This window comes from Mesoplodon bidens (genome assembly GCF_964165515.1).
Source record: "Mesoplodon bidens genome assembly, chromosome: 1".
Taxonomy (NCBI): domain Eukaryota; kingdom Metazoa; phylum Chordata; class Mammalia; order Artiodactyla; family Ziphiidae; genus Mesoplodon; species Mesoplodon bidens.
This window is the reverse complement of record NC_138176.1, coordinates 213,795,140-213,808,121: the sequence shown is the minus strand read 5'-3', so window position 1 is coordinate 213,808,121 and position 12,982 is coordinate 213,795,140. Positions and strand designations below refer to the sequence as shown.

The following is a 12,982-nucleotide window of genomic DNA, read 5'->3' as shown; positions in this document are numbered from 1 at the left end:
TATAAAGAATGAACAAATGGAATTTATCCAGGAATGCAAGGTTGGTTTTACATATGAAAATCAAGTAATGTAATACACCATATTAGTAGACTCAGTAAGTACAGAAAAAGTATTTGACAAAATATAACACCCACTCATAATTAAAACTCAATTAAATATAAATAAAATGGAACTTCCTCAAACTGGTAAAGGATACCTATGAAAAATATACAGCAAACATTATACTTAATAGTGAAAGACTTAATACTTTCCTCTTAAGATCTGAAACAAAACAAAGATTCCACTCTCACCAATTCTATTCAAAATTATAACTAGAGGTTCTAGACAGTGCAATAAACAGATAGATAGGTAGATAGATAGATAGAAAGGGACAGATAGAATCATTCATCCAGATTGGAAAGGAGGAAATAAATGTGTTTCTCTCAGTAGACTGCATCATTATCTATGTACAAAACCCAAAGATTTCACAGTAAAGCTACTAGAACTAATAAAGAGTATTCTATACCAGAGGATCCAAGATATGCACCAATAAATCATATTTCTTTATGTTAGCAATGGCAATTCAAAAGATAAGGAAATAATTCCATTCATAATAGCATCAGAAAGAATAAAGTATTTAAGAGTAAATTTAACAATAGAAATGCAAGATTTATACACTGAACTATAAAACACTTCTGTGAGAAATTAAATATATAAATGGAAATTTCTGAGTTGGTGAACATGTGAAGATTTGAGGAGAGTGATGCACTAGGAGAGGACATGGAAGCTCCACGTCCTTTCTCCATACCTTCCCCTGTGCATCTCTTCCATCTGGCTGTCCCTGAGTTATATCCTTTTATCATAAGCCAGTGATTTAATGAGGTAACGGAGTGAATTATCAAGAAAGATTTGTCCCCATCAGTAGGGCTAGTGAGTACCAGAATTAACGACTGGGCATATCTGATTCCTTGCCCTGTGTTCTTTTCTTTATTGCACGCTGCCACCTCCCTGACTTTTTTGTCTTAAGGCAGATAGTCATATGAGTATAACTGAACTAAGTAAGACTAGTCAGTGGTACCTGGCACATCACCTGGAGGGGCTCTAGTGGGTGTCTGGGACCCTAAAAAGGACACATCATGGGGTCAGTTTCCAGGCAAGAGGAGCAAAAGAACTAAGGGACCCCTAAAACCAAAGCAGAGCTGAGCCTATTCTGATCACATGCTCTGGACATTCACAATGTGGAGCCTGGTATCAGAGCACATCTGGGAGATGTGGCAGGTGTGAGCCAGCAGGCCATACACAGCAGAGCAGGGAGGGAAAGGCAATGTATGCATTTTTAATGTAATGCACACACAATTTAAATAATACATTTATTTTAGTATTATGTGAAAAGACCACTTGTTAGTTTTAGTGATTCAGACAAGCCCACTAAGGATCAAAAAAGAAAATTTTTCATTAGTACAATTACATCTGGTACTTGAGCAAAGAAATCAGATTTTAAAACATTACTGCCAGTGGGAAAGTGCTAGTGAGATGCAAAAATGACATCGTTTTGATTCTGACTTTAGCCACACAAAGCCATTTCAAGGGTTCACAAGAAAGATGGAATCATGGGGGAAAGAAAAGTAGAATGTGAGTGTGTTGCTTCTGTATGTTTAAAAAAATTTAAAAACCAGTGATGAATGTTTTGAACATTTGCTTCCTTAGGTTTTATACTGTAATAATCTACCGTCAATTTTCATAACAAATATATTTGTTTCTATGTATATAACTATCAACAAAGACAGAAATAGAAAAAATTAAACGCAACCAGAGACACTTTACCTAACCATATATAAAATTGTTAAAAAAGCACACAAAAAGAATCCAAGTACTTTAAACAACATAGTCTTAACTGCATACCCTCCTCAGTAGAACACGTAGAGGGGGAGAGAAAAGGAAAACACTGCAGAGAAATCCTGAAATTCACTTGATGAGTTTGTTTTATTGAAATGAATATAGCGAATCTAAATACTTGGTACTACAAGATTGAAAAAACATATAGATGTGTTCTCAATGTGAAAAGGGGAGATACAAATACAGAATAGGGGAAGGAAAAAAACACTACATTATCATATTGAAACCAAAGGCATCAGCATAACCTCACGATTAAAATTCAAATACGTATTTAACATTGCAAAGAATAAATAAATAAATAAACAAACAAACATTACATGTTTATGGATTGGAAGACTTGATATTTTAAGACGGCGGTTGTTTCCAAGTTGATCAATAATTGATAAAATAGTCAGTGCAACCCCTATTAGAATACCAGCAGGTTTTTTCATAGAAATTGATAAGCCAATCCTAAAGTATATATGGAAATGAAAAGGACCTTGAATAGTCAAAACACTTTTGAAAAAGAGCAACAAGATTGGAAGACTCGAACACAGCCAATTTCAAAACTTACTCTAAAGCTATAGTAATCAAAACAGGGTGTGGTTAATGTGTTAAGAATAGCATGATTCATAATAGTCAAACACTGAAAATAATCCAAATGTCCATTAACTGGCAAAATAGAATATCTCATTTGATTTTCCATTTGGAATTCATCTGTAGTATTCCAAAACATGGGATATCCGTATAATAGAATACTGTTCATCAATTTAAAGAAACAAAATACTGATACATTCTGTAATAGCATGAATCTGAAAAACATCATACAGTGAAAGAAGTCTTTCTCAAAATACAACGTATATGATTCCATTTCTGTGAAATATCCAGAAAGGATATTTTTATAGGGACAGAAAGCAGATAAGTGGCTGCCTACACCTGGAGATGGGCCTGGGGATTGACTGCAGAAAGACCCAAGGAAGTTTTTTGTGTTGAAGAAAAGGTTCTAAAACTGGAGTATAGTGATGGTCACACAATTCTATAAATTTACTAAATATTATTGGGTTGTGTACTTAAAATGAGTGCCTTAAGTGGTGAGTTTCCAAATAAAGATTTGTTTAAAAACAAAAAGAAAGAGAATGTTGATCTAGGCCAATAAAATTCCCTTCTGGGTAATCTGAACTAGAAAACCCAAAGAAACCAAAAAGTCAGAGGAACTGTAGTAGCAAGGTTTTAGTAGAGTGAGTCTGAGACAACCACGGTGATTGGTGTGCATGCCTGCGGCATAAGGAAGCAGGTATTATGAGTAAGCAGAGTTGGTAGAAGAAGAATGGAGAGAGACTATGTGCAGAAATAGAGAGGCCCCGTGAGCAAGGTTAAGTTGTTCAGGCAAGACAGAGAGAGTAGCAGTTCTGAGAGATCCCCTGATTCCTGACAGTTTTCCAGTTCCAGTCCCCATGTATCTTCACAACAAGGACTTCCCTTATTCTGGCCTCTGTGACTGGAAGTAATCTGTACTTTCAGTCAAACTATCCTGAGTAGAAAAGCTAGCAATCTTCTGTAAGAGCCTTATCAGATCCCATTCATTATAAATACTGGATGTACTGTTGGCATACCCATAGTCCTTAAGGAAAAGCAGCTACAGGTGACTCACAGTCTCCAAGTCTCTTCTTGGGAGACCTCTAAGGTAGAATGACACAGCAAGTGGGGACTGTGGACGCCCAAGGCCCACTGTTGTCTAGAAACACATCGAGAACCTCCATTTCCCCCTTTTTTATTGTAATCATCTTAGGCACGACATAAAAAAGGTTATCTAGAAAAAGTTGAATTTCACACCATAATTGTAAACTAATAATTTTATTTAATTAGTCACCACATAAAGGAACTTAAAGAAGAGGGTCGTTTTTCCTTCATAAGAAGAACATTTTTTTGTGGTAGTGTTTTGGGCTCTGATGAATAGAACCTATTTTGTAGGCAATATATGTCTGAAAAGTACCTTTGGCAAACCAAAACCCCCTCCATCTCATAATATGACTGCCCCCAAGACAAACAAGAATAAAACTGAATACGCATCTGCAAAATGTGTAGCAGTTGAAGATGAAACTCAAATAATTTGTACTTTGCGCTGACACCCACCCAGGCAGTGTCTGATGTGGAAAATGTCATTCAAGGACCATGGTTTATTAAAATTCGCACTTAGAAGTCTGTGGTCAATCCCATGGGTCACTTGAGATTCCTAATTCTGCCTTGATTCATGCAATAAAATGCCCTCTGCATCTCAGTTCTGGAGACTCCTGTATTTATTTTGCTTCTAAACACAGTCTGAAGTGGCTTTCTTCCAAGTAGTTTAAAAAATACACCCACAAAGCCATTTCTTGAAAAATGAAACACCCTGGAAAGCAAGGTAATGAAAGAAGGGTACTTACAGTTTCCCTTTGCATTTGCCATTTGATTAACCAGTTCTATGCTAAGTCCTTTAGAAATTTTGTTATAAAACTCATTCTTTGGGCAGCCATCCTCCCTAGATCTCTCTCATTCCTCAAGATGCTTCCTGCTAAGCATGGACTCCATTTGATATAATGAGTTTGCACACATTTCCATCGGCGCCTGATGAGACCAGGAGTCTGCCCAGATTCCTGGTTAGCAGGGCAATGCTCCCTTTCGATCTCCACCCCTCACACACACAAACATTCAAAATTAATGGAGCCAAGACAGAGAAACAGAAGGAGAACAAAACAATCTATAGGCAGGGGAAGGTTGAACACCTCTTAAACATATGGGCAATGGGTCCTCGGAGAGTGACTATCAGATAAAGACACTGTGGGTACATTATCTTAAATGCAGGCTTGATTTAGAGTAGAGAAGAGTTATTGAGGTCTGTTGCTTTACCCCCTAGAAAGGTTAATGTAGATCAAAAAAGCATGTTCTCAAAACATTTCTAATCATTTCCCATTCCCTTAAAGTTGTGTGTATTTCTCCTGTTTTATTCTGCCTGTAGAAGATAAATTTCTAGAATACTAGGATTTTTAAGATAGAAATCCTCATTAATTCAGTGATCTGACTTTATAAAGAAACGAGGGCCCTTTGGATTAATCAGTAAATTAATTTATTCACTAAAAATCTTTTTCAGAGCATCGGTGACCTGACATGCCCCCTAGCTTCTGGAAATTGCCAGTAATTCTCTGCATTCCTTGGCTTATAGATACATCACTCTAATCTCTGCCTCTGTCTTCACATTGTCTTTTTCCCTGTGTGTCTACATACGGCCTTGGCTTATAGATACATCACTCTAATCTCTGCCTCTGTCTTCACATTGTCTTTTTCCCTGTGTGTCTACATACGGCCTTGGCTTATAGATACATCACTCTAATCTCTGCCTCTGTCTTCACATTGTCTTTTTCCCTGTGTGTCTACATACGGCCTTCCCTTCTGTGTCTCCTCTTCTGTCTGTGTCTTCTTTTTTCATAAAGACAATTTCTCGGAATTTTGGGCCCACCCCAATCTGGAATGATTTCATCTCAAGATCCATAATTACACTGGCAAAGATCCTTTTTCTAATAAGGCTGTATTCACCAGTTCTAGGTACACATATCTTTCCAAGGAAGTCAGGGGGAGGGGGATGTCACCATTTAACCCACTCCAGACCATGTCCTTAATTTACCCTTGTTACACCTAGATTTCAACATCCATGCATTTGTCATTGTCCATTGGTAGGGCTACCTCACTGGGCACTGAGGGATGATTCAAAGAAATGTCAATCACAGGAGTCCCCATCCTCCAGTAACTAAACTGTGGGAAAATAGGACGAATTTAAGAAAAAAAAAAAATGTCATGAAGAACCTAGGGGTAAGAAAGGAATAAAGACACAGACCTACTAGAGAATGGACTTGAGGATATGGGGAGGGGGAAGGGTAAGCTGTGACAAAGCGAGAGAGTGGCATGGACATATATACACTACCAAACGTAAAATAGATAGCTAGTGGGAAGGAGCCGCATAGCACAGGGAGATAAGGTTGGTGCTTTGTGACCACCTAGAGGGGTGGGATAGGGAGGGTGGGAGGGAGGGAGATGCAAGAGGGAAGAGATATGGGAACATATGTATATGTATAACTGATTCACTTTGTTATAAAGCAGAAACTAACACACCATTGTAAAGCAATTATACTCCAATAAAGATGAAAAAAAAAATTCTGTTGTAAAATTACAAATCTTTTCTTCCTGAGTTCCCTGTTTCTTCCAGTGGCTTAAAAATGTGGCATCCTCTCTGACTCTTTTAATTTCCTTTGCATACCTGATGGTTTCTGAGGAGAGAAAAGTAAAAGGAAGATGGAGGGGAGAAAGCAAAATAGATGCTTTTCTTGCTGGAAACTTAGTCATTCAGATATCTATAACCAGATTTGAAAGCAGGTATAGTTCACACTGTAAGAGATTGACAGGGAAGGAGGGACCATTGCTCTTTCTCCCTTTGGTGGATTTTGTCTTAGCTGAGGAGAGAATGTGGAATAAGGTTATAGGTAGAAGACAAATTGAGATGGGCAAATGCCAGGACATAACTCTACTAAGGCAAGTGCGTGGATAAAAATACTTCTCAGGCTTTTGCCACTTAGAGCTTCTGCTACCACAGCATATGCAATATTACAGACTTGAAATCTAAAGGGAAAAATCTGACTTTTGTTAAGTAAAAATGAGTAACATTTATAAGTAATCAGTAGGTTATTTAGTCAGAGTTAATAACATTTATATGTAACAAATAGTTGATCGTATATGTTTCCTTTTTGCAAAATTTATCCTAGTTTAGTATGGAGTTTAACACAAAAATCATATATAATTGTAGTAATCAAGTAGCCACTTCAGATATACTACTGGTTGAACATGAGAATGGCCTCTGCCCAAGCCTGTGCTTTTCAAGGCACCACACCCTTCTTAAAATAAAAACATAGGGCTCTACAATCATGCCAAGAGGAAGTTAGCTTATTGGTTACAAACAATGATTCTGAAATCAGATAGCTTAGGTTCAAATAACAGCACAACCATTTATTTGGACTGTGGCCTTTGGTAAGCTCCTTAACTTCTCTGTGCCTCAGTTTCCTCATCTGTAAAGTAGTTGTAATAAGACTACACCCTTACAGGATTCATGTGAAGATTAAAAGAGGTAAAAATATATAAAGCTTAAAACAGTGTCTGGAAAGTAAATAATACATTTTAGCTATTACTTTATTAATGATAATCCTTATAAAAGCCAGGCAAAGTTGGTATTTATGATACCAGTTTCACAAGTAAGAAAACAGGTTCAGAAAGACTAAATGACTTGGCCAAGGTTAAATTAAAAGATGAAATTCAAACCCTGTTTTTCTCACCTCAAATCCCATAAAAGTCACTATACCACACTTGTTCTCATTAAAACTGTTTTACATAAGGTACCTAAAGGAAGTAGAAAACAACTAGCTTTTAATTGGGTGCATCATATGCTTGACAAGTAGGAGTTCAATCAACATGAGAGGTTGACAGACTGATAGGCTGGCTGAATATAAAGCTGTGATTCTCACCAGGGTGGTTCTCTTGCTGTTACCAGATTTATTCCTGACTGTGGTATTTGTTCCTGCTGCCCTCCTCGTCTGTATGGTCCTTCTTTCATCCCCTTGTCCTTCCTCCAATTGCTTATTCAAATTCTACACAACTATCAAGAGCCTCTGCAAGATGCTACCTCAGTATTTCCCACAACTTAATGAGTGTTGCCAGATATGCGTACCATCTGCACTATTATTTATTTAGTACTTTCTTTCAATTGATGCACTTTTTATTCTTAAATTTGTTTGAAAAGTAAACCATCATAAATGAAAAACCAGTTTGACTTGGCATAAACAGAAGCTAGAAAGTCACTATGATGTAAGCAAAATAAAACAAAATTCTAGCTAGATTTTGTTGCTTGCCAAAGGCTCTGAGTGTGAGGCTTGCTTGTCCTTGTTTAAGAAATAAATCAAATACTTACCTGGAAGGGAAGATACCAGGATCATGAAGGTGACTGTCCCCCGTCGAGGTTTATCCATAGCACTCTGGATGTGCTGTGCTGACCCCTGTGATTTCCCCAAATGTGGAAAACTTCACTGAATAATTTGTGATTGTTGGGGACTGCATTTGTACTTCCCGCTGTGGGGTGAAAAAAAAAATGATAAGCACATGCTACGTATTAGTGACATATTTGCATCAAATTGAAATTTTGAAACTTCGTCATTGAAATAAACAAAAAAGCTGAAAAGAAAATAACTTTCTCATTTAGTGTTTCAATCTTATTTAATGCCACTTTCCAGTACTGCATCATAGAATCTCTCTTACAATGCTATGCATCTCAAGCTTTGGAAAACACTAATTTATCTGATCACCTATCCTCATTAGTTCTCTTGTGAATGTCACCATTTATCTATGACATTTATTTGGGAACTTAATTACAATGTTTCTTACATGATATTTAATTAGTTTGTACCATTTCATGTGGGCTGATAAAGGACGAATACTCAGGATAACAAGGTCTTAGTCACAAGTCACAGTTTAGCCAAACCAGAACTCATCTCATGTACAGTGACTCAGTCAATGCTTTGTTTGGAAGTGGGGGGGGGGGTGGAAATAAAAAGGAAAATTTGAATTGCTCATAGTAAATTATTTTTAAGCAAATCAGAAAAGAATTATATATGGAAATGGCTGTATATATTTCTTTGTCCTGGGCCTGTTAATGATAAATCATGTTCTGTGTGTAATTATATACAGTTATATATAGCTGTAAATATAATGGCCTTCATGAGATAAGAATATTTAGCAAAGTTACTTGTTGTATTATTGCTTATTATTTCTGTTTTAAAAGCTGATAGTTTAAGCAAAGTTTAGCTTTGGATTAAATTGTGGATTAAAGTTTAGCATTTCAAAGTTCATTTGCATTTCATAAGACTTCAGTTTCATATGAGAGACAAACTCAACCAAGAAATTTTAAGTTGCCAACCACCCTGATTAAGGATTTGGTTTTTACTAAACTTCTAAGTTTGAGACTAGGTTACACACTTATTTGCTATTTGACTTCACCTACTTCCTTTTCTTAAAAACACATTTGCATTGTGAAATTTATAAATTAAAAAAAAAACAAGAATAATACTTTAGCCATATTCCATAGCATTCCTCTCTATTAAGATTTTATATCCACAGAACTGAATCCAAATTTGAAAATAGTATGCCATATGAAAACACTTTATTATCTTCAGAATAATACATCCTTGATTTTAGGATAAAAAGTTATATATATTCCAGTATTGATTAAATATTTAAGATTTACAGAATTTTGTCCTCAGAGTAATAATATATTCATTCATATATAAAAGTCTGGACCTCTTAAGACTCAATAAAAGGATTTTGAATTTTTTTTTAATAAATTTATTTTCTCTTTGGCCGTGTTGGGTCTTTGTTGCTGCACGCGGGCTTTTCTCTGGTTGCAGCGAGCAGGGGCTACTCTTCGTTGCTGGGAGTGGGCTTCTCATTGCCGTGGCTTCCCTTGTTGCAGAGCACTGGCTCTAGGCGCGTGGGCTTCAGTAGTTGTGGCACACAGGCTCAGTAGTTGTGGCTCGCAGGCTCTAGAGCGCAGGCTCAGTAGTTGTGGTGCACCGGCTTAGTTACTCCGCAGCATGCGGGATCTTCCTGGACCAGGGCTCGAACCCGTGTCCCCTGCAATGGCAGGCGGATTCTTAACCACTGCACCACCAGGGAAGCCCGGATTTTGAATTGTTATATGTTATTTTTTTAATATTCAGCTACATCTTTAAGGCATAGTTATTTTTCTTTTGTGTAATATGTCCCTCTAAAATCATTATGCATTTTAAAAAACATCTTTATTGGAGTATAATTGCTTTACAATGGTGTGTTAATTTCTGCTGTATAACAAAGTGAATCAGCTATACGTATACATATATCCCCATATCCCCTCCCTCTTGCGTCTCTCTCCCACCCTCCCTATCCCACCCCTCTAGGTGGCCACAAAGCACTGAGCTGATCTCCCTGTGCTATGTAGCTGCTTCCCACTAGCTATCTATTTTACAACTGGTAGTGTATATATGTCCATGCCACTCTCTCACTTGGTCCCAGCTTACCATTTCCCCTCCCTGTGTCCCCAAGTCCATTCTCTCATTATGCATTTTTGAAGGATGAAAAAAATGCAAAAAAGGATAGTCAGAAGGTTTTGTCTGATACGAGTTTAAAAATTTTTCATTCTCTGTAAAGTCTATCAGCAAGAAGGTTATGACCTGATATTAAAAGCAGGAGGAACAAAAGGTTTTGATTTCATTTGTATTCTAATCCTCTGGCAGCTGATAAATATTTTAACTGCAACTTTCAAATACAACATTATGCCATGTTCAAAAGTATTTTAACTAGTTATCAAAAGTAGGAATTAATTACATAAGCTTTCCACTCAGAACGGTTTAGTGGAAGGAAAAGCTGTCTCTTTGAGTAAAAGAGAATGGACCTTAGAACCAACAGACCTGAATTATAATCACGGTCCTCCCTTTGAGAAAGCAGTTTCACTGCTTTCAACTAATATTTGCAGATCTGCAAAATGGAAATAATAACGTCTTTCTTGTAGACATCAGCAATTAATATATGGAACTGATCATAAGAGTTGCTTGAAAAATAGTAGCTATAATTATCCAAGCAGGAATATTAAGTAAGGCATTCATTTTCTCTTAAAAATTGAATTCAAAGAGGTAGAATTAGTTTTATAATTATTACTTTCTATTGTTATTCGTTCATTCCTTATCTTTTTACCAGAGACCTGGTAGTAGGCTCTGCGATTACAGCTCTGAGTAAAACAAGAAATCCTGTCCTCCTGGAGTTACATTCTAACTAACAACAAACAAATTTTTAAAAAATCAATGCCCTGGAGTGCTAAAAGGACTGTTGAGCAGATGAGGCAGTGTGGTGGACTAGCGTGGAGGGAAATGAGGTGTACAACGTTAGATAAGGTGGTTGGAGAAGACTTCTCTGAGTGGTGGAACCTGAGCAGAGTCGTGAAGGGTGGGAAGGAGCCAGTGTAGACCTGAGAGGGCAACACTGAGGCTAGAGAAGAGCAAGCAGGGACCCCGGAGGCAGGAGGAGCCCTGGGACGTTGATCTACCACAGAGATGCCCAGCAGGGTGAAACAGCTGGAGTGAATTGAGGAGGAAGGCAGGAGCCACGTGCTCTGAAGAACTGCCAGCTGCACTGAGGAGAAGAATAACTCCTTATTCTTGGAGCAGCCAAATTCAAATTCCAAAAGAGTTTTCTAGGTGGCTATTGCAGGTACCAAGGGGACAGATATAGGTGCTAGATGAACAGTATTTGATTGAATGGTGAGACATATTTGGAATATATTTTGAAGCTAGAGCTGATGGGGTGAGAAAAAGAAGTGAATAAGAAAGGCCACTAGTTTTTGGCTTGTGCACCTGGGAGACAATTGTACCATGCTTTGATCTAAGATGGTGAGGGGGGAGGTGGGTTTGAGGATTCTAGTCAAGAGTTATGAATGGATAAAGAAGATGTGGTATATAGATACAATGGAATATTACTCAGCCATAAAAAAGAATGAAATAATGCCATTTGCAGCAACATGGATAGACCTAGAGATTATCATGCTAAGTGAAGTAAGTGAGACAGGGAAGTCTAATATTATACTATTGCTTATATGTGGAATCTAAAACAAAAAGATACAGATGAACTTATTTACAGGAATAGACCCACAGGAATAGAGCCACAGACATAGAGAACAAACTTATGGCTACCAAAGGGGAAGTGAGGGAGATAAATTAGGAGTTTGGGATTAACATATACATATTACTGTATGTAAAATAGACAACCAACAGGGACTTACTATATAGCACAGGGAATTATACTCAATATTTTGTAATAACATATAAGGGGAAAAATCTGAAAAAGAATATATTATATATATATATATAAACTGAATTACTATCACTGTGCTATACACCTGATATTAACACAACATTATAAATCAACTATACTTCAATAAAAAAGAGTTCTGTTTCGGGCATGTTAAATTTAAGATGCTGGTGAGACAGTCAAGTGAAAATACAAAGGAAGCAAGTGAATATTTTTAAACTATCATTACTGGGCTTCTATTTGTTTCAAATTTTTTCTATATTTTTTCGTTTGGCAAATCTTGGTTTATGGTGCACACACTCCAAGTTGTTGAAGTGATCTTTGATTATAATTCTCTCAGGTGATTTTATTTGTAGAAGCTCTTCTGAGCTATATTTACTTTAGAGGAATTCCCTAGTTTTCAGAGGAATCTGTATGAACCATTCTGAATCTTCCTCAGGTCAGGAGATGCACAATATCTTAGTAGGAATATGACACATGGCAGTGCCACTCATGAAGTACCTACCAAAATTTCTGTAGTTGTCTGGGTTATCTAGGCGTATTCAAGATGTGGGGCTGTACTAGGTGCTCCAAAAGAGGATTCAGCAAAATACAGCTCACAGGCCAATCCAGACCCACACCTGTTTTTGTAAATAAAGTTTAATGGGAATACAGCCATATATATTCTTTAGGTATTCTGTATAGCTGCATTCACACTACAGTGGCAAAGTTGAATAGTCACTAGAGACTTATGACCCACAAAGCTTAAAATACTATTTGGCCCTTTAAGAAAAATTTGGCTGACCCCTGCTCTGAGGTTTCTTCTAATCAGGAAGCCTCTTGATTTTATGATTTGATGAAAGTAAATCAGAAATGAGCTAAGATCTACATCTATTTACCACCTGAAACAACTGTGAGAGTACATTTGATATTCAACATTTAATTTTAGCAATTTTCTTTTCTTTCCTCTAAAGCTGAGATTCAGAGTTCAATCAAAGCCACAGAAACACCAGGTAAGTTAATTTTCTTTCTCTGAAAATATTCCTGGGTAAAATCCCAAGAAAGACAAAGTAGATCAATCGGTCTGAGGACAGGGTGAAATAGCACAAAGGAAAACATTACATGGCAACTAAAATATTTAGGAAACCTTGTGTTAAAAAAAATGCAGTCCCGGAGAATATACAATGATGTGCCTCAGTGCTCTGGGGCTGGGATGAGTGGAACCAGTTCTGGTAAATGCATA

The 12,982-nt window shown here is 37.1% G+C and overlaps 2 protein-coding genes across 2 annotated transcripts in view; one reads left to right on the top strand and one right to left on the bottom strand.

Moving 5' to 3' along the window:
* The window catches only part of EMCN (endomucin), a 102,571-nt gene that overhangs the window by 57,047 nt on the left and 32,542 nt on the right, over nucleotides 1-12,982 (top strand). Inside the window, exon 5 of the mRNA XM_081224673.1 lies at nucleotides 12,714-12,752. Coding sequence (XP_081080799.1) covers nucleotides 12,714-12,752 — 39 coding nt within the window. The remainder of the gene's footprint in view (nucleotides 1-12,713; nucleotides 12,753-12,982) is intronic.
* DAPP1 (dual adaptor of phosphotyrosine and 3-phosphoinositides 1) overlaps nucleotides 2,338-12,982 on the bottom strand; it is a 505,976-nt gene continuing 495,331 nt past the window's right edge. The window contains exon 10 of the transcript XR_014015093.1: nucleotides 2,338-2,353. The gene's annotated coding sequence lies outside the window, so the exon portion shown is untranslated. The remainder of the gene's footprint in view (nucleotides 2,354-12,982) is intronic.